Source organism: Mobula birostris, chromosome 11, assembly GCF_030028105.1.
Source record: "Mobula birostris isolate sMobBir1 chromosome 11, sMobBir1.hap1, whole genome shotgun sequence".
Lineage (NCBI taxonomy): Eukaryota > Metazoa > Chordata > Chondrichthyes > Myliobatiformes > Myliobatidae > Mobula > Mobula birostris.
This window is the reverse complement of record NC_092380.1, coordinates 47,056,357-47,080,844: the sequence shown is the minus strand read 5'-3', so window position 1 is coordinate 47,080,844 and position 24,488 is coordinate 47,056,357. Positions and strand designations below refer to the sequence as shown.

Below are 24,488 nucleotides of genomic sequence, written 5' to 3'. Positions count from 1 at the left end.
GATGGATAAGGCATAAGAAGACATACATGATGCTTGACTTCTTAGAACAGACTATAACAGCTGGAATGTCGAGTTACAATTTTACAAAACATTGCTTAAGTCACACTGAATCCACCACTAGCAGGACATGATTGCACTGAGAGGGTGCAGAAGGGATTCACCAGAATGTGGCTGGAATAATAGTGGAGGAGAACTGAGGGCTAACCTGATAGAGGCATACAAAACTATGAGGGGATAGGCAGGGTAGAGAGCAAAATCATTTTACCCATGGTGGGGTATCTCAAAAAGAGGGCAGTAGTTGGAGGAGATCAGAGGGGGTACTTTTTCACAGAGGGTAAACACAGTCTCGAATGTGCTGTTTAAATAAATAAATGGCAAAAACAGACAACTTTGAGACATTTACAAAGCATCTAGACAAGTTCATAAACCACATTGACATGAAAGGTTATGGACCTCAATGGGTCAATGGGATTAGTGTAGATTGGTACAATGGGTGGTAAGCTGGGAGACTTGTTTGTGTGCTCCATGACTGTACAACATATTGGCATTTTTGAGAGCAAGCATTTTGAGTGGGACTGCTGCTAATGTCCAGCCTAGCAATATATAAGTTGGTGTCTTCTTATGCATGCTGTTAAATTATATTTATTTAATTTATAACACACAGGTGACAAATAATCATTATTATTTGAATAGAAATATTAAGCAGCCACCTAAATGGCAAGTAGATCAGAGCAATATCTGTAGTGATGGAAAGTTAATCAAGTTGTGATTTTGATACTAATTCTTGGTCTTACCTTGACTGTGGTGGAAATTTCTTCTATTCCCTTGGAAGCAGCATCTTGGACAATTGGTGTAACAAAGCCATTGTCCGTAGCAACAGCTACTGAAATGTCAACAGAGCTGAGCTGACAAGGTCCCTCGTTGCTCCAGGTGGAATTCACATCTGGCATTTGCTTCAAAAGCATTTCATTGAGTAAAAAGTAGAGGGGAGGAGGAAGCAAAAAGACACAGTTGTCAGAGAGAACTGCTGTACAGATACAGACAAAGACAGAGACAATTGCCCTCAATCGATTCCTTTGTAATGGTGCCTATGAATTAATGTTAATTCTGTATATTCAATCCAGTATACTTTTGGCCTCATTTCTAACCACTTAATTGAGAAGTCTGCTTTAGCTACTGCCGCCATCTGCAATTGCTAAGGGATATTTCCTACCAGAATCTGCTTAGGTCTATTGCAAAAGGCCACATTTGATCCTAGAGTTAAATTATGTTGTACCAGGAATGATCGAAGTGAATATACTATATGTTGTACACTTTGTAAATCACATGTATCCACCTGTCAATAGAGGAACAGTATTGCAAGTGCTATTCTGAAATTTTATTCAGAGGAATTTGTTCATTGTTACGTCTTCCCGTTTGAATTCTATACCTTATGAAATAAGCATAAGAATTCATTTCTTATTAATCCTATCAACTTGAAACACTGTGGACAAAATTCATCCGACTTGTTGGCACTAAAAAGGTAAGTACAGAGCAGCTGAGGGTCGTACCTTCCTAGATTCAATTTCACTGAAGTCAAATGACCAAGTTTTTGGAGGGGCCAGCTTTCAGCGGGGACTGAGGCGGTTGAGGGGGGTGGGGTGCACTGATATTAGTGGAATTCGGTGGCAGTAGAACTGAGGAAGACAGCACATGGATTCATAGTGTGGTTGGGGTAGTGGGAGAAACAGCAACAGGAACATGCAAATGGACAGCAACAAAACCAATGCTGAGTTTTTTTTCCCCCTTTCTTCCATCTCTCCATAGCCCTTTATAGACTGTTTTACTATACCCTGCTCATTTTCACAATTCTTGCTTTATCCCTTTTCAAAAGTTTTAGTAATCCTTCCTTTGCTTTTAAAATCCTCTCAACTTTCTTCACAATTTATTTTCAAATGTATAAGTCTAATTCTATTCTGTTCCCCTTTTTAAGCACAGATGGATTATTTTTCCTGTGGTGTCTCTACTTCTCAATTAAATGTATATTTGTAAAATAATACAAAAATTTTCTTTTAATGTCTACCACTGCTTATCTTGAACTTAATTTTCCAATATACCTTAGCAAACTATTCCTCTTACCTATGTAATTATTCTATTTAAGTCTAAAACTTGAATTTCTTACTTAAGTTTGTCATTCTTAAACAGTATGTGAGACTTTTACATTACAATCACCCTCCCACAGTGCATCCCTTTCAATGGGGGTTTAAATAAATCCTGTTTTATCATACATGATCAGATCTAAAGTAATCTGTTCCCTGGTTGTGTCCACAACATAATGTCTCAAATACATTCCAAAAATTAGTCATAACGACTGACACTTTAAGACAATTTACTTATTATAAATGTCACAAGGATCTAGTTTGATCTTAACAATTCTTCTTTTATTGACAAAGCTGTAAAATACACTATTACTTGTCAGATTACTTTATCTTGATATCTTCCTTTAGTTTTTGCATCTTTATTGAATTTTCATGAAGGGTTTGAATGAAGAGATGAGGCTGGTACAGGAAAGCAGCACTGAACTTACTTTCTTGAATGGCAGAGCAAGGCTGGGGGGATGGATAAGCTTTTCCTGCTGCCCTTTCACATCTACATGGAACACCGTCGCAGGAAAGCAGCATCCGTCATCAAGGACCCCCACTATCCAGGCCATCATTTCTTCTTGCTGCTGCCATCGGGAAGGTGGAACAGGAGCCTCAGGACCCACTCCACCAGGTTCAGGAACAGTTATTACCCCGAAGCTATCAGACTCTTGAACCAGAGGGTATAACTCAACTTCACTCACCCCACCAATGTCCTGTTCCCACAACCTATGAACTATCTTTCAAGGCTTCTTCATTGCACGTTCTCGATTTTTACTGCTTATTTATTTATCATTATTATTTCTTTTTTTGTATTTGCAGTTTGTCATCTTTTACACATTGGATGGGAACAGTCATTCTTTGATTCTATTGTGTTTCTTATATTTACTATAAATACCTACAAGAAAATTAATCTCAGGGTTGTCACATATGTACTTTGATAATAAATTGACTTCGAACATGAACTTTGAATTTTTTTACCTTCTTCCTTTTATTTAAATAGTTGCACGTAAGTAGTGGAGATGCATGTACCTGGTGGTTCAGGTCTTGATGGGTAAGAAATCAAAATATCTGTCACTACACTCCGTTTCTAAGTTCAACATGATGTCATGAGACTGACTCCAATCTTTTGATGTAACCCATAAGTAGACAGGGGAGTCATGGGGGTAGAGCATATGAATATATAGTGAATGGAAAGCTATAGACAATCTGCCTGCAGGAGTGATTAGTTTAACTGAGTACAATTAAAGTCATTAGTTCGGCGTAACATCATGGGATGAAGGGTGTATTCTTGTGCTGTACAGTTCTATGTTCATTAGATCCGGAACCAGGTCAAACAAACAGGAACATGTGATCTCATTGATTTTAGGGTACACCTGGATAGCAACTGAAAAAGCAAGTTTCTTTTCAGCCATTTTATCCTTAATCATTTCTGAGTGACAATATATTTAAATTAAGATAAATGTTAATGTTTTCATATTTTTCTACATATTAGTACAAAGTATAGTAGTTTTTAAATGTTTTTGAATGGCAGGGACATTTAAACTGCAATCGCATCTTTGTCTACTGACAAAGCCTGTCTGGGTGCTTGGAGAGGGGGCATCTGCACCATGTCACATGAAGCTGGGTCACTACTTGCACCATACTCTCCATCACCAGGAACGCAGAGGAGCAGTGAGGTCAGTCCTGTACATCTGCCTGAGGTTAGTGTGGACACATCGGGATCATGGGTAAAATGATTCCTGGGGATGGGCTGAGTCCAATAGAATATGGTCCCTTATCTATTTTTGTGTAAGTATTTGGAGGTTAAATTTTCTAAAGTTTGCATTATATTAGTTAACTTACTTAGCATTTCTCATCCAGATTGTACTGAATTTAGTGGCTATCCTCTCACTCCGTTGATTAGTAATACTAGCTCCTCCAAGTCCTGAATGTAATCCAATGTTAACATTTAATATTTAGGACCCTTTAGAGAACATGAACATTAAAATATATAATATCATTCAAAATGACTAAAGATAAATTGATTGAAAAGAAATTTGTCTTCCCATTTTTGGTCTATTATTTCAGGCAAAAACATTTACTCTATTTTGGGTTTCTCCATATGTTTGTCATTTCTAGTTGAAGATTCAAATAGTGACATTTTATATATGGCATATTTACAGGAAAACCAAAAAAAAGCTACAATGATTTGTAAAATCTATCCTGTCTAGAGCCATCTGCTTTCTTTGGAGACCTGGAATTAGACACACTAATTATTGCAATAGTTCACCAATACAATCTTCCTCAGGGCACAGCTGTAGCTTTTATTTGTAATTGGGTTTTAACATCCATACCACAATACTTATTTCTTTGGTTGGCACATTCTGCCTTTCAGGACTAATAGAAATTCCTGGAGGAGATGACTATAGTCGGAATCAGGAAACACATACTGCATGGAGAAGATGCTGGAAACCCTTATAAGGTTGGACAGCAATGGCGGACAGAGAGAAAGGAAAGGGAATAGGCTGGTTGGTTTGTCTGGAGTGGCGGGGGCGAAGAGGAGATCTGATAGAGGCTTATAAGATTATGCAAGACATAGATAAAGTAGGCAGGGACTATCTGTTTCCCATGATTGAAATGTCCAATTCCAGAGAGCATACACTGAAGGTGAGCGGGGATAGGTTCAAAGGGGCTGTTAGGGGTCACTTTTTTCCTCAGAGAGTGGTGGATGCTTGGAATGCCCTGCCTGGTACGGTGGTAGAGGCAAATACATTAGAGGCTTTTAAGGGACATTTAAATAGGCATATAGATGTGAGATGTGAGGAAGATGGAGGGATATGGACATGGTGTAGGTAAGAGAGATTAGTGCTTAGGTGTTTTTGATATACTTTTTAGCTGGTTTGGCACGACACTGTGCATTGAAGAGCCTCTTCCTGTGCTGTACTGTTCTATGTTCTATGTAAACATTCCTGGTCAAGCTCCACCAGTTTTCTTCAGTTTTGTCTACTCAATTCTTCCCACAGATGCAGACTAAATTTTGTGCTTACAGCATTTCTTCCTCATGCTTAGTGTTTGCTTTAAGATTCATTTAGGAATTTACAGATTCCTCACACAGAACTGGTACTTCAAGCCTGCCTTTCCTTTTCATGACAGATTAGCACAACTATTCAACTTTGCTCACTACATACATTTACACGTATTAGGAGTGTGCTGAGGTGGGTCGGTCAGAGTGCTACATGAAACAACAGGAACATCAACAATTATAAAGAATTATATAAAAGTAAAATTAGAGGTTCAAGTATGAACGTGGGATAAAATGTGCGTAAGTACATAAATACCTGCATGTTTTTACAAGTATTATAAAAGTAGTTTAAGTAGTTTATTGTCTTAACTGCAGCTCAGTCCTGACCTCCAATACTACTTGTGGGCAGACTTCACGTTCTCCCTGTGACAGCAGTTTCTGTCGGGTGCTTCAGTTTCCTTCCACATCCGAGGATGTGAGGACTGGGAGGTTAACTGGCCACTGTAAATTTCCCCTAGAGTGTAACGGCGTGGTAGAATCTGGGGGGAGCTGATGGGAAAGCAGGAAGAACAAGTTACAGTAAAGATCTGTATGGGAATGGGATTGCTCTGTAAGCAGATATAGACTCAATGGGTTGAAATGGCTCCTTCTACACTGCAAAGGAATATGGAAAAAGAAGGCTGCTAAGTTATTTGTACCTTAAGTTGCTTTATCAAGCAAAACTGTAAAACTCCATCTCAGAATTTCAGATTTCTGGCCTTGAAGGGATCAGATTATTTTCGTTAAGTCCAGGCAGTGTTTTGAATGATATGTTTGTGCACGTGAAGCAAATCTCTCACTCTATGCAGTGCCCTGTAAAACTACTCAGCCTGCAATGTTTTGTTCATGTAAATTAATATTACAACCAGGGATTTTGATCAATTTAAGTGAGAATTTTTATTTGTGAATCACATGCTCCTTTTTCACAGTAGAGCCCCAAAAAAGGGAGAATTGCTAAGGATAAAAAAATAAAAATCCAAAACCTGAAATATCAGCAATTCAAAAATATTCATCCCTCTTTGCTCAGTACTTAGTTGAGCCCCCTCTCGCGATTATTACAGTCAGTAGTCTTTTTAGATAATTCTCTATCAGTTTTGCACAAAGTGATGGAGCAAGACTTGCCCACTCCTCCTTGAAAAATTGCTCAAGCTGTGCGCTAGGTTAGTTGGGGAGCAGTGATGGACAACTTTCTAGTGGTCTTACAAAAGATATTTGATCAGGTTAAGGTCAGGATTCTCTGGACCACTTAAGGACATCAATTTTCTTCATTTGAAGCCACTCTGTTGTTGCTCTAGCAGTGTGCTTAGGGTCATTGTCCTGCTGAAAGTTGAATTTCCTTCCCACTTTAAACTTTCTGGCAGAGGTTAGCAGGCTTTAATCTAGGATCTCCCTGTATTTAGCTGCATTCATCTTTCCATCAATCCTAACCAGAATTCCAGTTCCTATTGCTGCCCGTCAATCCTAACCAGATTTCTAGTCCTTACTGCTGAAAACCATCTCCACAGCATGATGCCACATCCACCATATTTTACAGTAGGGATGGCATTAACTGGCTGATGTGTAATGCTTGGAGAGTTATGCCACACATACTGCTTAAGAGTTGAGACCAAAAAATTCTACTTCAGTCTTATTCAACCACAAGACCTTCTTCCACATCCTTTATAGCATCTTCTAAGTCAGAGGATCCCTCCCTGCGGTCCATGAACTCCTCAGTTAATGGTGGGGTCAATGACATATAACAGGTTGGGAATCCCTGTCCTAAGTGAAGCTTTGCAAAGTCTTTACGGGCAAGGATATGCTTTACTGTTCAGCTAGGGCTTCTTCCTTGCCACTCTTCCATTAATACCCTTTTTGTGCAATGCCTGAAGAGATTGTGGAGCCATGAACTTTGTCTCCAGTTATAGCCACACTGACTTCTGCAGCTCACTCAGAGTGACCTGACAACACAGTACAGTACCCTCTCTTATAAGTGCCATTCTACTGAAGCCACTGTTTGGAGGGGCAGCCTGACTTACTTTATTGTCGCCAAAGAATTGATACTAGAGAGTACAATCATCACAGCGATATTTGATTCTGCGCTTTGTGCTCCCTGGAGTACAAATCGATAGTAAACAGTAAAAATTTAAATTATGAATCATAAATAGAAAACACAAAAGGAAAAGTAAGGTAGTGCAAAAAAAAATGAGAAGCAGGTCCGGATATTTGGAGGGTACTTAGGCAGCGTGGCTGTGGTTTAATATCTTTTCCACTTTTTTATGATGGACTGCACTGAGCTCTGAGGTATGCTCAGTACCGTTGAGATGGTCTTGTACCATTGCCAAGATTTGTGTTTCTCTATTATCATTTCCCTGACTTGCCTTGAATGCTCTTTTGTCTTCATTTTGGTTTGGTTTGTTGAAAATCTACCATATAGTTAGACCTTACAAGAAAGTATTTATTCAGGCGATCCTCCAATTTTCGACATCAACAAATTGGGTGAGTTGGTAAAGTAATACTTTCCTCAGGTGCAATATACAGTTAGCACAGTAATTACACAGGGGTGTTTTCTTATACAGCCTCAGCATTTTGATTTTAAATTTTTTGTAATATTGGAATTTTTCTTTTGATTTGACATGATGCATGATGTTTTGCAGATTAGCTAAAATATCCTACTTCAATATATTTTAAATTTTGAAAATGAGACAGTACAATGTGAAAATAGTTGTGGGGCTGAATACTTTTTCAAGGCACTGTATCATTGCTGTTTTTTGGAGCTCACTTACTTTCAGTGTGACAGCAGCTGCCTTGATAATGAAATCATTCACAGAGACCTTGATGTCATCTAGAAGAAAAAAAACAGTGAAATCAATGAGAATGGAGAGATTTACTTTGACGGAGATGCAGCTTTTCATTAATGCAGTGCTTGAAAAAGGACATTGCAATGCTAATGTCTGCACAGATCCCTACTCTGTTGTTGCAAATGGTGTCCAGGCAGATGTGACACTCCTTTAGCTTGCTGAGAATCAAGGGCATTAGTGTATTAAAGATTCTATACAATAACTGAGCTTCATGCTGTGGCTAATGTTACAGTGAATGACGGCATGTGTTCCTTTTAAATTCCATTTATATTGCACGGTACTTTTTAAAATGCATTTACGGTGAAAAAAATATTTTCAGAGGTTTCAAAATCAATTATAAAAACATTCCATAATTTAGATTGCCATTGGGTGGTCAGGATACACCAAAAATAGCATCTGTTGCTTTTTGTGGCATTGTAAAAGCAAAATACTGCAGATGCCGGAAGCTTCAGCAGGTCCAGCATCATTTTTGGGGAGAGTGAATGAGTCAGGTCACTGACCTTTCTAAATGGGAGATTAGATGGTACAAGGTGAATGTGGTTAGTAATGGGACAAATAATGGAGGAGGTGTAGGTGCTAGGAGGAAGTGGATGTGGAATAATTGTCTAAAATTACTAGAGGAATCATGAATTCATATTATCTTACATTGTTTAATTTGATGGCACATTTAGAAGGCTGAAATGTGCCTAGTCAGAAAATGAGGTGCTGTTGCTAAGGCTTAATGGAGCTTTTGTGGAAAGATGCTGAGATCAGAGATGTCAGAGCCAGAGAAGGACTGAAGGACAGGTAAATGCAAGCTCAAGGTCACAATGCAGATTGACTGCAAGTGCTTTGGAAAAGAGTCAGTTGATGAATGCTTCTTAATTAAATTGTAAATCCATGCTCTTACATTAGTGCAAAGCTAGAATTATAATAACACAGACACTAGTTCTACAGCAGGATGTCTATTGACTTGCTATCATACACAGTGGGCTGTGAGGTCCTAGATCTAACCTACTGCCTGCCCACAGATAGTCAAAGAAATTAAGGCAGGAATAAGAATTATGAAAAATAAAAAAAACATAATTAAAAGAGATTAATATACAAACAAGCAAGTAAAGGAATTAGTTTTAAGTAAAATAAGTTACCTCTCCACAGTGTCAATACATCCTAAAGAATAGATCATAATTGATATAATAGCCCTCATTGCAAGTACTGCTCCACTGCTGGATAGAATGGACAGTTCAGCAGCAGAGCAGAGAGTCAGAAATGCTGGCATTGTCCCTTTAGCTTATCACATGAGTCAGCTTTCTGAGGTTGGTTAGAGTTAACATTGGATATCGCATCCTCGCGCTCTACGTACACAAGCCTGGGTAGTATGATATAGAGAGCAAGCAGTGTTGTCCATGTAACAAGCTCCCCCTCACCACGCTCCAAAGGAACCCAAAGGAATGGCAGAGACCGATACAGTTTTGGTACCAGCAGCATCGCAGGAGTTGCCAGTCAGCAATAAACTCAATGTAGGACTGCCTTGGGGACTCCCTCAGATTTTTCCCTCAGGGTTTACTCCCAAAGCCTTCCCCATAAGTAGCTATAGCCGCAAGGCAGCGGAAGTTTGAGATTAGATTCCTCTGTCTCCGAGATGAGCTGCCAACCACAACCAACGAGCCCCAACTGCCCGAAGCGACTGTTTTAAGGCACCAATAACTGCCTTTGCCCTGTCTTGTCAGTAGAAACAGATCTGCTGGGCTTTGTAGATAAGATACACATGAAGGTCAGGAGCCAGAGGTGCACGCCATTTAATAGGTAGTGGAGTTTGTCCCCATAACCAGCCCTGGCTATTACAGTTTTATTCACCCAATAAAGCCATCATACTTATCTTCAAACCTTATAAAACTGTGACAAATTCTGGTTTAAGCAGTAGACCTCAAGAAACTTGCAAGTAGTGCACAGGAGAAGTCACGTCCAGAAATAACAAAAATGTGGTGGAGGCTTTGGACGTTACATACTGTAACGTTTTAGAAATAAACCAGCAGCAAGAGATTTCACACTGAGTCATGTTTTAATGTTAAAACCACTATCTTTATTAGTATCTACTTATAATATAGTAACTTAACCAAGATAAACAAATGTTAACAGTGTTATATGTGTATATGTGTGTAATATAGCTCCCAAGCTAAGTTAAGCTTGGGGAAACAAAGCTTAGAGCCTTGAGATGGTAAAGTAGGAAAGTTGAGTTCATCCACAGAATAAATTGTAAGAGAGAGATATTTGTAATCCAGAGTAAATGTAGAGAGAAGGCAATTACGTCAAATTCCACAGGTTCCACGATGGTAATTGATAAATGTCAGTTGTCGAAGATCCTCCATCACATACGAATTACCACCAGAGTGATCTGTCACAGGGATGTCGTCTTCAAGGGGTTACCACATAACATACCCAGGCAAGGGTTAACTTCGAGAGGTCTCACAGGACATTTCTTAATCCACTCCTATGGATTATACAAAGTGACAGCCATACATTCGATGGGCACTAGATCAATAATCAACCCACCCCTGTGGGCATAAGAGAGTTTCGAACCATCGCAGTGACCAGCTGAAGTTTTCTCTGCTGGTCGCCTTCTCTTTTTCTCTCTCTTCTGACTTCTGACCATGACTGTCTGTGTCCTTGTTTTAAAGTTAAACAAGCTGCGAGTCAGTCAGTGAACAACATCATAGTCCTGCCTCATTTAGGCGCTCTTACGGTAACAGTCCACAGTAAGCAAAACCTGTGGGTTCGTAACACTGATATTAGGAAGATAACGAGTCAATGAATTTTGGCAAAGTGGAAAGAAACAATCAGAATTTAGACTTTAAAGATCAATTCAGAGTTGAATGGAGTGACTTAAGGGCTGCTTAGTTTGAACTATGTATGCAATCTCCATTTCAGGCTTAATCTACGGTTTAAATTTGAAAAGAAACCATTGACCAAGTGTACTCCAGTCTAAACCGGGCAACCAGGAATAAAGAACAGTTGCTCAATCTTTTGTCTTTATGGGTGTTGTGTTCATGCATCAATGAATCCCTCTGGTCACACATGATTAAATTTATTTTTTCATAAATTTCTGAGGATTTCAAGTTAACATGTATCTATTAATGACAGTGTCCTCTGATATTAGACCTATAAAAGCTACAGGCTTATAAAGTATGAGAAAACAAGACAAAGTAATAAAGAATTGCCTCAGCTTTTAGGGCTAGCATGCAAGGACTCAGGGCTTTTATGGCCCAGCTACTTCAACATAGCCACAATCCAGCGAGAAGTGTGGAGAAAGCCTGCTGAGAGAGAATAGTGGGGAGGAGACAGACAAGTGGTAGAAGATAGTAGTTCTAACAATATACAAATATTGGAACTGTAGAACCACATAATGGTTAAAATGCTATTGTAAAGTTACTTTTGGAAAGAAATCACTTCAATTTAAAAGTCGTAGCAGGGAATAGTTGATGAAAATGCGGGGACAATAAAAAATGTGATGAATGTAAGATTGGAGTAAATATTGTTGACAGCTGGTACTGACGTACGAGGCCAAGAGGCATACATGGACAGGGACTTCATGGTTTCCCTGTTATCCAGAAAACTCAGGAGCAAATGGTGAATATTGTGACAATCCTTTGGAAATTAAATTTATGCCAAAAAGGACAGTGGCAAAAGAATATTACACAAATGCATTATCAGGAAACTAGAACATTAATACACTGAGGGTGCCCATATTGTGAACAGTTGAGGCAAAAAACCCTCTACTGTCAGATATGTGAACAATTCATGAACACTACCTCATTATTTGTTTTTGCACTAATTACTTTGTAACTTGTAGTAATTTTATGTCTTGTACTGTACTGCGCTGCCAAACAAAATAATTCATGATGTTGATCTGTGATAATGGATGAGATTCTGATTGTAAAAGGAATTTGCTAAAATTTTATTAAAAAGAGGAAAATTTAATCAGTTGGACAGTCAGCATGGATCCAGAATAGACTAAAACAGTCAAGTGCAGAGAAACATCATTGAAGTCACAGTGTGCCAAATTATTTGTTACTCTGCTGTAATTTGCCAAGATTTTGAGATTATTCAAAGTACTTGTCTTCTTTATAAATTACCTATAATTCTTTGAACTCTGCAATTAATTTATGTCATAAATGTTTCTGACGACAGTTCACATTTTCACTGAATTGCTAAAACAAGCCCAGGCCTGAATCAGCAGGTTCAAACTGTATTAACCAAGCTCGGAGGACCGGCACAGGCCGTAAAATTATTGCAAAAGGCGAAATACAATGTACTTAGATGAGATTCTATTAATGTCTTTACCAAAGGAGTAGGGTCAAAATTTTAAACAAAACTATGTATATACTACAAAATATGCACTATTAGTGGTATAACATTAATTGATAATACTCAATTCAAAGTAAATTTATTATCAAAGTATGTACACAGAATACAACTGTGACCTTCACCCTCTCACAGGCAATCATGAAACAAAGAAATGCCATGTAACCTGTTCAAGAAAACATCAAGACACCCAACATGCGAAAAAAGAACAAATTGTGCAAACAGCAACAAGCAGGCGAACATCACATAGAATATCAAGCATCAGATCAGCAGTGCAGTAGTATTCAGTTTTAGTTCAGATCAGCGCTGTGTCACTTATCCACTGCTGTTTGTAGATCCATTCCTTGCCAAAGCATCAATCACTCCGATCAACCCGCTCAAAAGCAGTAAAAATAAAGAGTAACCAGAATCCAGGACGTATGCAATATGAACCTCAAACTCCCCAAAGCGGGTCCACAACCATGCCGATCAATCCTTGCCGCATAGAACCCAAAGCTCTAGCATTTCCCTCCGACAGCAGTTAACCAAACACTTGATTGTCCTCTGCTCGTGTTCTCATCGACTTCAACCCTACTTGACGCATCAATCAATAGAGTTGATCATGGACTCGCACCCCACCAGGCCGGACACTGCACCAAAACTCATTGAACTTTCTTGGAGACAGCAAAGTGCTAGGTCACTCAACTGACCCCAAAACACACCATCAAAATGTAAATCCCAGGTTCTAATCACATGCAGCTTAGCAGTAGAATCATATCTGAAAGATGAAGCAAAAGAAGTAGTTTGTGAACTGTCTGCAGAATGTCACTGGTGATCGTGTTGTTCACTGGCACCATCTTGATTAAGCAGTTACCAGATGTACTAGTTTAAAATGTCCTATGTTTTGGGTGGTGGGGTCAAGATACGTCTTTACCAAAGGAGGTGTAAGGCACTCCTTCCCTCCTCTAGGCTACAGGTCACTCTTGGGCAAGGAGCCCTGATCAGGGTCGTGTGAAGCCATGGGACTAGGTGGTATCTGGTCATTTGAGCAGCTGGTGTATCTCTCAAGTTCTAATTATGCGGCCAATGATGACAGGCAGACAATCATTGAAGAGTACCAATGAAGACACTGCCCAGAAGAAGGTGATGGCAAAGTACTTCTGTCAAAAAACTTGCCAAGAACAATCATGGTCAAGACTATGATCATTCACATCATACCACATGGCACATAATGTTGATGATGATGTTTGTGCTGGTAGAGAAAGATCATTAATATCTTTTAAACAAGCACCAGCAAAGGAGACACAGGAGACCACAGACGCCGCAAACTGGAGCAACATAAAGTCATGGAGGAACTCAATGAGTCAGTCAGCATCTCTGGAAGGAAATGTCCATCTTTGACACCTCCTTCCCATTTCTTGATCTCTCTGTTTCCATCTCAGGAGACAGATTATCCACTTACAAGTAAACTCATTGACTCCCACAGCTACCTTGACGACAACTCTTCCCACTTGTCAAGTGCAAAGATGCCATTCTTTTTTCTCAGTTTACCAGTCTCCACCACATCAGTTTTTGTGATGAGGCTTTCCACCTCAGGACACTGGAGTCCAGATGAAGGGTCTTGACCTGAAACATCAGCAGTCGATTTCCCTCTATCGATGATGCCAGACTCACTGGATTCCTCCAGCACTTTGTGTACCAGGATTTGATGCCCAACGTTTAGCTTTGTTTCTTTTAGCAGTACATGTTATTTTCCATTTATATACAAGACTTGGAACCTGGCAATGCTTGTTGTGGAAGACCTGGGTCTTGTCATACTGAAGGAAATGATTTGCAGCAAATGGAAGCACAGTCATAGGATCACAGTGTTATACAGTGCTGAAGTCCAACTCACCCATGCAAACCAAGTAGCCTATTTTCGCTAGTCCCATTTGGCTGTATTTGGTCAATATCCTTCTAATCCTTTCACATCCACGTCCTCAACCAAATATCTGTAAAATTCTCTAATTGTACTCGCTTCTACTATTTATTCTGGCAGCTTCTTCAATATACTCACCATGCTCTGTGTGAAGAAGTTATCCTTCAGATCCTTTCCAAATATTTTGCTTTAAACCCAAGCCAACTACTTTTAGATCCATACCCTGGGAAAAAAAACTGCGAATGGTCACCTTATCTGTAACCCTCATGATTTTATAAACCTCTAGGTGGTTACCCCTCAGCTTCCTTCACCTTTGGTAAAAAAAAATCCCAGCTCATGAAGTCTCGTCTTATAACTCAATCCCTCCAGTCCCAGCTATATCCTTGTAAATCTTTCTTGTACGCATTCCTGCTTAATGACATACAGTATTCCCAATGTGGTCGCCTTGTACAACTGAAGCATGACGTACTCAATGCTTTGACCGATGGAGATGAATGTAGCATTGCTGAAGAATCTGCACCTAGGTACATGAGTACATTCCTTAAAGGAGTAGGACTATGATATTTTGAAGCTTTGGCTAGGGGCCTAAAGGCAAAGATGAATTCAAAGATGAATGCCACACTCAAATGCATGGTAGAAAAAGAATACCTGCAAACAGCAGAGACCCCATATGTACATCAGATAATAGCAGAGGCACAGCAGAGAAAAGAAGCCCAAGGACAGTGGACAAGTTTGTTGGAAGTACTTTGTTATTTCCCACATCACAGATGGTTAATATCCTACTTATTGATATTGAAGCTTTCTGTACACTGACATACATTGTCGCAGTTAGGAACAAATGCAACCATCCAAAATAATTTGAAGTTCTTTAGAGTTTGAGAAGAAACTGAAAAAATCATTTGTCTTTGTTTCTTTTTCCAATATGTCCAAGACTGATATTTGATTAGTTTTCTCCATTGGAAAATTAACACATTTCGTGGCCTCTTTTCTTTTCAAACTAGGTGGAGGTGCACACAGAATAGTGTAAAGAAAGAGAAGTGAAGAGCACCAGCCTGCAAAATATATTTTAAAGCCAGGAATAATGGGCAATACTTGATTTTAAAGTTTAAAAAAACTGATTAAACCCTGTTTAAAATGATTCAGAGAAAGTAGATAAACTGTTAAATATTGTTTTGTGAGCATTCTCCTTCCTCACCAACTTTATCAGGAAACTTTTGTAGCTCTATTTGGTCCATTCTCTAATTTCCGACCACTGATTTCTAAACAAAAATAAAATACAACTTGGTTTGAAAATAGTGACAAGCAGAAGTATAAAAGCCTCAGTGAGGCTGCTAACTTCAGGCCACATTTAGTTTAATAGTGTCTGAGGTAGAAAGGACACAAGGCTTGATGGAGGGTGAGATTCAAGTCAAACACAATCTAAAAACAAGAGGGGTTTGGGGTATTACACCAAATTTGAATCTGTGTAACTACGTGGTCACATGGAATCTCATGTATATGGGCAACACCTAGTCTAATGGTACGTGAGACATAAACTCAGACATGATCTAAGTGCGTGAGAGAGCTCACAGATAAATTAATGGTGTATGAGATACAGGGTCACATACGATTTTGTGGGTGTGATGTGTTGCATTTTCTTAGGCTTAGTTCAGGTCCACTCTTAGCAATAAAGAGTAATTTTAAAATGGCATCGGGAACCAGGACTCTAAAACAGTTTAATATTAGAATCTCTACATTTTTCAAAGGTAATTCTTCAACTAATTGTCAGAAGCCCTCTGTTGGTCAGGGTCGGCCATGAATGTTATGTCCTATCTTGCCAGTATGCAACCCAGGGCAGTACGATACGGAGAGCAAGCTGTTGTCCATGCAGCAGCAGCAGCAGCATTGCAGAAATAGCCAATCGACATTGAACTCAGCATCTTAAGGACTCCAGCTCTGGAGTTTTACTCAGGTTTTACTCCTGAAGCCTTGCCTATGAGAGGGTATAGTTGAAAGGCAGCACAGTTTTGAGATCAGAGTTTTTCTTCTCCAAGATGAGCTGCCAACCACGGTTGACGAGCCCCATCTGCCCGAAACTAAATTGTCAATTTGAAATGAAGTAAAGATCTCTTGAGACAAAGAATGGTCTCTTAACCTTGATCCCGAGCTGCTTATAGGTATGTGCTCTAGAAAACAAAGGTTATCCCAAGCACATACCATTGATTAAAAAGGAAACATTAAACTGCCTAACAAAGGAAAAGAGTAATTATGTCCACACAAGTCAAGGAGAGCCAAATTTGTGCTCGAAAAACTCTCTGTTTAGCTCCTGACTGAACAGTGTTCAACATAAGCATGCAGCTCCAGAAGTAAGTACAAGGGTTAACTTGATAATGTGGTTTCATTAAGACTCACACTGGATGACTACGTGCCTGTAACAGAGATGAAACAAAAATCTCAAAGGCACTAATGATAAGACATTCACATGTGACTATTTTCTCAGCTGAAACTCAGTGCTCAGGTTTGCTAATAATCTCTTGGCTCAAACTGCCTATTGTAATCCTATTTCCAACAAGCGGTGTACTAATACAGAACGTTATATCAGGGGAACCTTTAAACTAGAAATCTGTGAGAAGATGGGTGAATCCATTCCATACCAAAAATTTTAAACATCTTGGTTACTTGGCCATACTAAAAAGCAGCATGCTGTGGAGTGCAAATTTATCTTATGCTTTCTGAGATTTGTCTTTACTTGATAAAAGTCCACTTCTTCAGAGAACGAAGATCAAAAGCCACATGGCATCTCTGGTTACACAGCAAGAGTGGCAGGGGCCAAGTAGTAAGTGATCTTCTTGCTTAATGGATTTATTTAGTGCATGGCATGGTGGTGCAAGCTTCGTTATAGCAAATGACAACCTGGGGTTTTTAAGACACAGTATTTCACACTTTTGGCTGACAATATCAAAATCAAATTTTAATTGGAGGATTATTTTTTGAAAGATGTAGATGTCACTGGATAGGCAGGTTTGCAACGAGAAGATGATTATCCAACATCTTCAAATGCGTACTGAAGGTATTCCTACAATGATGCTGAGGAGAATTCCAGGAACTTGAACTAGAATTCGTGATCTGAGGTTTGTAGGACTAGCTTGATCCAAAAGCTACAACTGACTTCTCATGAGTTTATTATTGTCCCGTGTGCTAAGATACAGTGAAAAGCTTTTGACAGATCATGCCATTACAGGTACATCACAGTAGCAAAAAGAAAACAGAATGCAGGATATAGTATAGTGTCACAGTTATGGAGGAAGTGTCATATGCAATTACAGAGCTTAGGTAGACAAATCAAGTACAAACACCATGGCATGCTAGACTGAAGATCAAGAGTTCATCTTGTAGAATCTCACCAGCATATGTTGTGAAATTGGTTTTGCGGCAGCAGTACATTGCAACAGATAATAATAAAAACTGTGAATTATGTATACACATACATAAAAGTTAAATTAAATAATCAGTGCAAAAACAGTAGTGAGGTAGTGTTCATGGGTTCAGTGTCCATTGAGAAATCTGACAGCAGAGTGGAAGTAGCTGTCTCTGAATTATTGAGTGTGTACCTCATTTAGGGTCTGAGATGTCCATTCAGGAGTCTGATAACAGTGGTGTAGAAGTTGTCCTTGAGCCTGGTGGCATGTTTTCAGGCTTTTGTATCTTCTGCTGATGGAGAGGGGAGAAGGGGGTGGGATCGGTCTTTGATTATGCTGGCTGCTTTTCTGAAGTAGCATGAAGATAGACAGAGCCCCTGTAGGGGAACACACACAAAATGCTGGTAGAACACAGCAGGCCAGACAGCATCTATAGGAAGAGATACAGTCGACGTTTTGGACCGAGACTCTTCGTCAGGACTGAAACGTCAACTGTATCTCTTCCTATAGATGCTGCCTGGCCTGCTGTGTTCTACCAGCATTTTGTGTGTGTTGCTTGAATTTCCAGCATCTGCAGATTTTCTTATGTTTGCCCTGTGGGGGAAGCTCGTTTGTGTGATGGGCTGGATTGTATTCACAGCTCTTTAATTTCTTATGATCTTAGGCAGAGCAGTTGCTATGCCAAGCTGTGATTCATTCTGATAGGATGCTTCTATGGTGCATCTGTAAAAATTGGTATACGAGTCAAAGGGAATGTGTCAAATATTCTTACCCTTCTCAAGAAGTAGAAGCATTGATGTACTTCTTTGATCATAGCATCCACTTGGCTGGGCCAGGACAAATTGTTGGTGATAATTACATGCAGGAAATTAAAACTCTTAACTACTCCCAGCTCAGCACCATTGATATAGACAGGGGTGTATACTCTACCCTGTCTAACTAAACCATACACCTTGTTTAACAGTAATAAAGAAGGGGTCTCAATGGAACAAGGACAATGGCCCAAATAAATACATCTTCACTGATCTATGTTACAAAACTAACATTTGGACTGGATCTTCTGCTCCTTGTACGGATAGGCTGAAGCAAGCAAAGTCGATGCGGCCACCTCTTCAGCTAAAATCAATTCTTAGTTACAACTTCAGCAATAGTCAAATAACTACACATTCTTACACACGGAATAAGGTGTACAAACTCATGGTGCAATTAGAGATTGTTCGGTATCATGTTGTGGGCATCACTGAGTTGTGGCTGAAAGGAGGCATAGTTGGGAGCATAGCATCAAAGGATATTCTTTGTATCGAAAGGACAGACAGGAAAGCATAGGCAGTGGCATAGCTCTAATGAGTCTGCTCTGCTATTCCATCATGGCTGATCCCAGATCCCACTCAACTCCATACACCTGCCTTCTCGCTATATCCTTTGATGCCCTGACTGATCAGGAAACAATCAACTTCTGCCTTAAATATACCCATGGACTTGGTCTCCACTGCAGTCTGTGGCAGAAATTCACTACTCTCTGGCTAAGAAAATTCCTCCTTATCTCTGTTCTAAAAGGTTGCTAGTTAATTTTTACGTTGTGCCCTCTAGTTCTGGATTACCCCACCATAGGAAACATCCTCTCCACATCCACCCTATCTAGTCCTTTTAACATTCGGTATGTTTCAATGATATCCCTCCACATTCTTCCTCCACAAGCTGCCAAATGCTCCTCATATGTTAACCCCTTCGTTCCCGGAATCATCCTCGTGAACCTCCTCTGGACTGTCTCCAATGATAACACATCCTTTCTGAAATATGGGACCCAAAACTGCTGACAATACTCCAAGTGTAGCCTGACTAGTGTCTTATAAAGGCTCAGCATTATCTCTTTACTTTTATATTCTATTCCCCTTGAAATAAATGCCAACATTGCATTTGCCTATATCCCACCGACTCAACCTGTAAATTAACTTTCTGGCAGTCTTGCATATGAGGACTCCTAAGTCCCTCTGCATCTCTGATGTTTGAACTTTCTTCCCATTTACATAATAGTCTGCACTATTGTTTCTTTTACCAAAATGCATTATCGTACATTTCCCAACGCTAATCCATCTACTACTTTTTTGCCCATTCTTCCAATTTGTCTAAGTCTTGCTGCAATCACATTGCTTCTTCAGCACTACCTACCCCTCCACCTATCTTTGTATCATCTGTAAACTTTGCCACAAGACCATCAATTCCATTATCAAATCATTGACAAACAATGTGAAAAGTAGTGGTCCCAATACTGACCTCTGAGGAACACCACTAGTCACCGGCAGCCAACCAGCAAAGGCCCTCTTTATTCACACTCGCTGCCTCCTGCCTGTCCGCCATTCCTCTATCCATGCTAGTATCTTTCCTACAATGCCATAGGATTTTATCTTGTAATACAGCTACGTGTGGCACCTTATCAAATGCCTTCTGAAAATCCAAGTAAATGACATCCACTGTCTTTCCTTTGTCCACCCTTCTTGTTACTTCCTCAAAGAACTCTAACAGATTTGTCAGGCAAGATTTCTCTTTACAGAAACCATGCTGATTTTGACTTATTTTATCATTAGTCCTCAAAGTACAGTCGGCCCTCCTTATCCGCAAGGGATTGGTTCTGGGACCCCTCGCGGATTCCATAAAACGCGGATGCTCAAGTCCCTTATTCAACCTGTCTAAATTTGGTGGACCTTAGGACCCAGCGGAACCCCGGACCTTATTTAACCTGTCTCAGTGTAGTGGACGTTAGGACCCGGCGGTGGAGCTCTGAATCCACAGTGTTTCTGTTCACGAAAATAATCACTATTTAAAATAAAGTGGAAATAATAAAGCGATTGGAAAGAGGTGAAATGCCATCGGTCATTGGAAAAACATTAGGCTACAGTGGGTCAGTGAATGGAATAATCTTAAAGGATAAACTGAGAAAGGCCCTGCCCGATGAAAGCTACAATTATTACAGGTGTCCCCCGCTTTTCGAGCGTTCGCTTTACAAAACCTCACTGTTACGAAAGACCTACATTAGTACCCTGTTTTCGCTTTCAGAAGGTGTTTTCACTATTATGAAAAAAAAGCAGCGCGCGAAAAAATCAGTGTGTGAAAAAAGCAGCGTGCAATAAAAGGCAGCGCGCCCCGAGCAGCTGCTCTCCCCGGATTCGGAACGGTATTGCTTTAATACGTGCCTGTGAGCAGCCGTTTGCAAGATGAGTTCTATGGTATCAGAAAAGCGTAAAAGAGCTCGTAAGTGTGATACACTTAGCCTAAAACTAGACATAATTAAGCGTTTCGATCGTGGTGAACGAAGTAAGGACAAAGTGAATTTGGCTTGTGGAAGCTGACGAAGATGATGTTGAAGAGGTTTTGGCATCCCATGACCAAGAACTGACAGATGAAGAGCTGATGCAATTGGAAGAAAAAAGGATAACAATCGAAACCGAATGAGTAATGATAAAGTACGACTTTAATTTTGAAAGGGTATGTCGGTTTAGGGGATATTTGCAGGATGGTTTGAGTCTTTACAAAGAACTGTGTGATAGAAAAATACGCGAGGCTTAGCAGTCAAGCAAGCCTTCCAAATCAGCCACAGCAGATGACGAACCTCAACCTTCGACATCGAAGCAAGCAGTCATAGATGAGCTGCCTGCTCTAATGAAAACAGACGACGAGATGACACCCCAGTGTCCTACCACGCCAACCCCCAGGCCACGGACAGATACCGATTCGCGGAGAATGCAACGGTAGCTGGGAGGCATACAGCACATCTTTAAGAAAAAAGCCGAAATAAACATGCTAATTAAGTAGGTGCCGCCAACACGTAATTGTCAGCCCAGATCAGAGACGACACAATCGGAAATCGGCACTGATGTGGGCCGACAATTACGTGCTGGGCGGCACCTAATTAATTAGCATGTTTGTTTCGGCTTTTTTCTTAAAGATGTGCTGTGTGCCTCCCGGCTACCGCTGTAGCCCTGCGTGCTTCGCGGCAATGTATCGCTCGGCGCCCTGGAGGATGGGGGTCACTGCACTACCCAACCTGCAACGACTCAAGTCTAACACACCATCATCAGTGTGCTCGGCGCTGAAACAATTCCGGTAAGTGATACTACACTGTACATACACTATTTCTACTTTATATTGGCTGTGTATTTTTACGTGTTATTCGGTATGATTTGGCAGCTTCATAGCTTAAAGGTTACTGGAGAGCGCTTGTGCCGTGTTTCTGCCAACAGCGCTTGCGTGAGATTTTCACTACGGAGAACAGTTCAGTAATGATTGTGGAAAAGTATTTCTACTTTATATAGGCTGTGTATTTATCATATCATTCCTGCTTTTACTATATGTTACTGTTATTTTAGGTTTTATGTGTTATTTGGCATGATTTGGTAGGTTATTTTTGCGTCTGCGAATGCTCACAAAATTTTCCCATATAAATAAATGGTAATTGCTTCTTTGCTTTACGACATTTCGGCTTACGAACCGTTTCATAGGAACACCCTACCTTCGAATGGCGGGGGAAACCTGTACTAAGCAATGCAGTGGTTTAATTATTGGGTTTTGGGGTTTGGGTTTTTGATCCTCCATATCAACCTGGCACGGATGGAGAGCATGCTCAGGAGCGGTCTGTCACTGGATGGAACGCAGGAATTTCCATTCCCAAGCCCAGCACTGAAAGTTTCTTAAGTGTTTTATATGCATAGAAAGGTAAAATATATACTATATACTAAGACAAACATTTGACTAACGCTAAATAATACTGGATGTACCTGTTCTGACTTACTTAGTGAGAGAACTTCTGTTTTTTTTCCGACCCCGATCCACGATAACATACGCACATCCTCCCGTATACCTTAAATCATCTCTAGATTACTTATAATACCTAATACAGTGTAAATGCTGTGTAAAATAGTTGTTATGCTGCATTGTCTAGGGAATAATGACAAGCAAAAAAAGTCTGTACATGTTCAAACAACAAGTGCTGGAAGAGCACTTCCGGGTTTTCTCGACTCGCGGTTGGTTGAATTCGTGCATGCGGAACTCGCGGATAAGGAGGGCCAACCGTGCCTTGAAACTTCATCATTAATAATTGATTCCAACACTTTCCCAATGACTGAGGTTAGGCTAACTGGATTAAAATTTCCTCTTTTATCTTCCTTCCTTCTTAAAGTGTGGAGTGACATTTATAATCTTCAAATCCTCTGGGACCATGCCAGAATCAAGCGATTCTTGAAAGATTATGACCAATGGATCCATTATCTCCTCAGCACCCAGGGATGTAGTCCATCTGGTCCACTGTAAGACCTTTCAGTTTGCCTAGCAGTTTTTACTTTGTAATAGCAACGGCACCCATTCCTGCTCTGACACTTACAGACCTCTGACACACTGCTAGTGTCTTCCACAGTGGAGATTGATGCAAAGTATACATTAAATTCATCTGTCCTTTCCTTGTCCCCCATTAGTACTTCACCAGTGCATTTTCCAGTGGTCCAATGATAACTATCATCTCCCCTTTTCTCTTTATATAACTGATAATAATTTTAGTATCCTGCTTTATATTATTATATTGATTAGTTAACCCTCATATTTCATCTTTTCCCTTCCTATAGCTTTTTTAGTTGGTTTTTGTTGGATTTTAAAAGCTTCCCAATCATCCAACTTCCCACACACTCTTGCTACCTATTATGCCCTTTCCTTAGCTTTTATGCAATCCTTAACTTCCTCTGTCAGCCATGGTTGCCTACCCCTGTCATTTGAGAACTTCTTCCTCTGTGGGACATATCTATCCTGTGCCTTGTAAACTAGCTGTTTTCTTTGTTTCATTGGCCCCCTACCAGAAGTCGCTGAGATTCACCAGTGCCATCTTAAACCAGAGATGAGATCTTGCTTGTCTCCCCTCATACATTATACATAGTTCCTTGCTTTGACAACATCCATTACCCCCATATAAGTGTTTCCGTGAAATGCAAGTCCCTATTTGTGAGTAATTTCAACTGTCATTTGCAAATGACACATAATATGTATTTAACTTGGTTTATAAGATTGAATTGCTTGGTAACTTGTACAGATAGTACAAGGACATGAAATTAATTTTCATGCAATGCTGATCATGCCAATCCAGTTAAAATGTGCTATTTTATTGAAACTAACATTGTGTGAACCAATCTACAGCCTTCCGATTCAAACAAGCAATTGAGTTTCATTTTTTTAGCACTTATGCCAATTGTCTTTTTAGATTTTCAGACTAGTATGTTGTTTTCTTTCTCAACATCACTCTCAAGGAATCTTTTCTCATTCACTAAACCCTCATCGCCAGTCTTTCACCTCACATTTTTTACTCCTGTTATGCACCACATAATGGGACAATCTTGCATTGTCTTCTTTCCACAACTTGATATCTTATGATAAAAAGTCATTGACTTGAAACAGTAAATTCTCCTCTCCTTAGATGCTGCCTGACCTGCTGAGTGTTAGTTGCATTTTATGCTTTTATTTCATATTTTCAGCATTGGCAGTATTTTGCCTTTATACATAATGCAAAATAAGAGTCAAAATAAGCTTGGCATACATACAAATTCAACGCAAGACCTGATCCAAAATAGGTTTTTAGATTTATGATAGAGGAATCTGGGGATCCAAGTCCAAAACTCCTTGAAAATTACTGCACTAGTTGATAGGGTGATAACAAAGGTATCTTCATGCTGACCTTTAGTAACTGAGGAATTGAGTTCAGGAGTCAGGAAGTTATGTTGCAGGTTAGGTCACATCTGTAGCTTTGGCATTAGGGAAGAATGCCAAAGCTTTGGAGGGGGTGCAGAAGAGATTTACCAGGATGGTGCCTGGATTAGA

General features: G+C 39.9%; 1 protein-coding gene across 1 annotated transcript in view; it reads right to left on the bottom strand.

Annotated features, from left to right (window-relative positions):
• Positions 1-24,488, bottom strand: part of pdhx (pyruvate dehydrogenase complex component X) — a 236,851-nt gene that overhangs the window by 51,858 nt on the left and 160,505 nt on the right. Inside the window, exons 8-9 of the mRNA XM_072272177.1 lie at positions 7,926-7,984; positions 795-953 (exon numbers count right to left, since the gene is read on the bottom strand). Coding sequence (XP_072128278.1) covers positions 795-953; positions 7,926-7,984 — 218 coding nt within the window. The remainder of the gene's footprint in view (positions 1-794; positions 954-7,925; positions 7,985-24,488) is intronic.